Below are 3,210 nucleotides of genomic sequence, written 5' to 3' on the forward strand. Positions count from 1 at the left end.
CCACCAGCCACTCCTCGGAAGGAAGGTTGGGCAATCCTACTTCCGTAGTGATACTGCCTCGGAAACCCAAGGAGGGGTAGCTATGAGTTGGGGCCGACTCGACGGCAAATAACAACAACAACAGCTCCTGTGCCCACTATGTTTTAGGAAGGAGGCTTAACCAAAGGGAGGAATATGGGCTTATGTATTTATGGCAGTCTCTTCAGTAATGCTAATGCTTAAGAACCACAGGAAAGACCAGTGTAGTCTCTCTGGTGTTTAATACTCTTCTGATCCTCCCTCCTTTTGTTATACACTCCTCAATTTATATCTTTCTCAGTTCTCATCTCAGCCTTACAGGGTTGCTGAGATTGGTTCTCAGAGGGTCATGTGATATATTTGGCACTGTGCCTAGCCTATCAACAGTTACCGTTACTGTGATTTGGCAGATTTTCGTCCATGTCATTAGGTCTAATATTAGAAAGGATGGCAGTGGAATGGGCTACCTGAAAGATAATTCCTCTCCCCTTTGGTGGAATTGATTAAACCAGATGGCCAACTGGAGAGAGAATTTATACACTTGTTTGGAGGTTTCATTCAGTTGTAAGACCTTAGGATTTTCTTGACTAGACTTATGAGTTGATAGCCTAATTATCATAGTTATTGATATTTTAGTATGCAAGTATATTTGACACACCAGAAAAAATGTCACAGAAATGAAAAGGTATGTATATGATTGCTTTCAGAATGGGCTATGGATTAGCAGTGTGATTTTAAGTAGTAGAGTGGGTTCATTATAATTAATAGAAAGCCAACTATGTAACTATTTATCTATAACACTAGTTGATAACTATTTTAAAAAGCTGACATAAACAATAGCCTTTGGTGTTTAGAAGGAGCTCGGTAGCACAGTGCCTAAGGCATCTCTTTGTTAGCCAGAAGGTTGGTGGTTCAAACCCACCAGCTACTCTGTGGAAGGAAGACTGGGCAATCTACTTCCATAAAGATTTACTGTCTCAAAAACGCATGGGGGTCACTATGAGTTGGAATTGACTTGATGGCAGTGGCTTTAGTTAGTTGGTATTTAGGCTATAAACAAAATTATGGGAAAAATATTTACATGCACATGTCCATACACACACAGAGACATAAAACTATACACATGTAATTCATTGACTTCTTCAGAGGTTAAATTCTGGTAAGTTAACTGGGAGCTGGCCCTCTTCTCTTTGAAATTATGCTGTGCAATTTCCACATCAATGTGTAACTTTTTTAAAAGAATTTAAAGACTTTAAAGTTCCTAAAATTTGAAGTTTCTGGAGTGCATAGCTCCACACACAATGATCTACCTCCTTGTTATCAGGTGTTGCTAGGTAAGGGCCAGTAAACTTGCCAATAGCCACATACTCTTTTTCTGAATACTGTACCACACAGTTGGCCTCTCTGTTAGATAGTGGACTATTAATTACAGTTGATTCTCATTATTCGTGTATGTAGTTTGTTCTATAAACTCCATGAACAGTGAGTTAGGGGACCAAACGGGTCTCATGCATTGAGCTACTCAAACTTTTTGCTACTCGTGCATGCATATGTCTGTAAATGAACATGAAAGCACCACAGGTATTGATTTTGGGGTTACAGATAAATTTTAGTGAATAGAGCATTTGGCAAATATGAAATAATGAGGATGGACTGTATATTCTTTTTCTACCATATTATAACTATGAGTTGGAGGGATTTATATGATTGAATTATTATCTGACACCCTCCTATTCTTTGTTTTGATTTATTTATTCCTCATTATGATGAAACTTACTTACCACCTTCAGCTTTGGTGTTTTATCTGTTATGAATCCCATTTTTCTTGTGTGATGTTTTTACCGTAGGTTCTAAGGCCTTGGAATATTCCAATGGGATTTTTGATTGCCAGTCTCCCACTTCCCCATTCATGGGAAGTTTGAGAGCGCTGCACCTTGTGGAAGACCTGCGTGGATTATTGGAAATGATGGAGACAGATGAGAAAGAAGGCTTGAGATGCCAGATCCCAGACTCAACCGCAGAAACATTGATTGAATGGCTTCAGAGTCAAATGGTAGGTGTCTCTGCGTGTTAAAAATCCCATGCTACGAATCTTTTGTTATTTGTTTTTAAATTTAGAGGGTGAAATAGCTACTTAGAACAAGAAAAAGAAATATGGCAATAGCTTTACTTTACTTTTATTCCTTAAGTGATCCCAGTTCCCTTTCACTCTAAGGATAATTTTTAAAAAGTGTTCTAAAAAAACCAATCTCAATGCCATTGAGTCAATTCCAACTCATAGCAACCCCCCTTGGGTTTCCCAGGTGGTAAATCTTTACAGAAGGAGATTGCCCCATCTTTTTTCTGAGCCACCAGCCTTCTGGTTAGCAATCAGATGCCTTGGGCACTGTGCCACCAGAGCTCCTTTAAAAAGTGTTGTTAGTGTATTATTTTATTAGTGCCAGCAGGTCACCCCATCCTCCCCATAAAAGTGGATTAGCTTTTAGATTGTGTCAGAATGACCTACTATGGCTAAAAACAAATAGTGCCGTAAGGGGAAAAAAATTGCACATGATAGATACTTTTTTGGTAATATTGGTAAACTTACATAAAGGGCCCAATAGTAATTCCCTTTTTTAAAAAAATTAGTATCTTGCATTCCTGTAGTACAGTTGTTAATGTTGAACCAATCTTGATAAATGATTATTAACTAAAGTCCTTAGTTTGCTTTTAGGATTCACTCTTTTGTTGTGCAGTCCTGTGGATTTTGATGATCAGGCAGACTTTATTTTTGGTGGCAATATACACAGTGAACATTCATCCATTCCCAATTTCTACCAGAACAATTCAGAAATACTGGTTACATACATACTTGACAGTATGTTACCATTCACATTATCTCTACCCATATTGTTTCCTCACCATTAATTTAGACTGTCTGCCCCATAAAGTTCTCATTTGTATCTGTATGAGTTCAAATTGACAAGTTAACCCAATAGCAATTCTAAATGGGAAGGGTGTTGTTATTGTTGTTATGTGTAGGTAATAGCAACAGAGATTTGTAGCAGTATTTGATATGAAGTGCCATCTAGTGGTTGGTGGTAAGCATTTCAGTTCCAGTTGTTGTTGTTGTTGTTAAGTGCCGTTGAGTCGTTTCCGACTCATAGCGACCCCATGCACAGCAGAACGAAACACTGCCCTATCCCGCGCCAG

General features: G+C 38.5%; 1 protein-coding gene across 1 annotated transcript in view; it reads left to right on the plus strand.

The window, feature by feature from the left end:
• Positions 1-3,210, plus strand: part of PPFIBP1 (PPFIA binding protein 1) — a 115,028-nt gene that overhangs the window by 11,439 nt on the left and 100,379 nt on the right. Inside the window, exon 2 of the mRNA XM_007949786.1 lies at positions 1,866-2,071. Within this exon, the coding sequence (XP_007947977.1) occupies positions 1,866-2,071 (206 nt within the window). The remainder of the gene's footprint in view (positions 1-1,865; positions 2,072-3,210) is intronic.

This window comes from Orycteropus afer, unplaced genomic scaffold, assembly GCF_000298275.1.
Source record: "Orycteropus afer afer isolate SDZICR_OR568_19922 unplaced genomic scaffold, OryAfe1.0 scaffold00254, whole genome shotgun sequence".
In the NCBI taxonomy this organism is placed as follows: Eukaryota; Metazoa; Chordata; class Mammalia; order Tubulidentata; family Orycteropodidae; genus Orycteropus; species Orycteropus afer.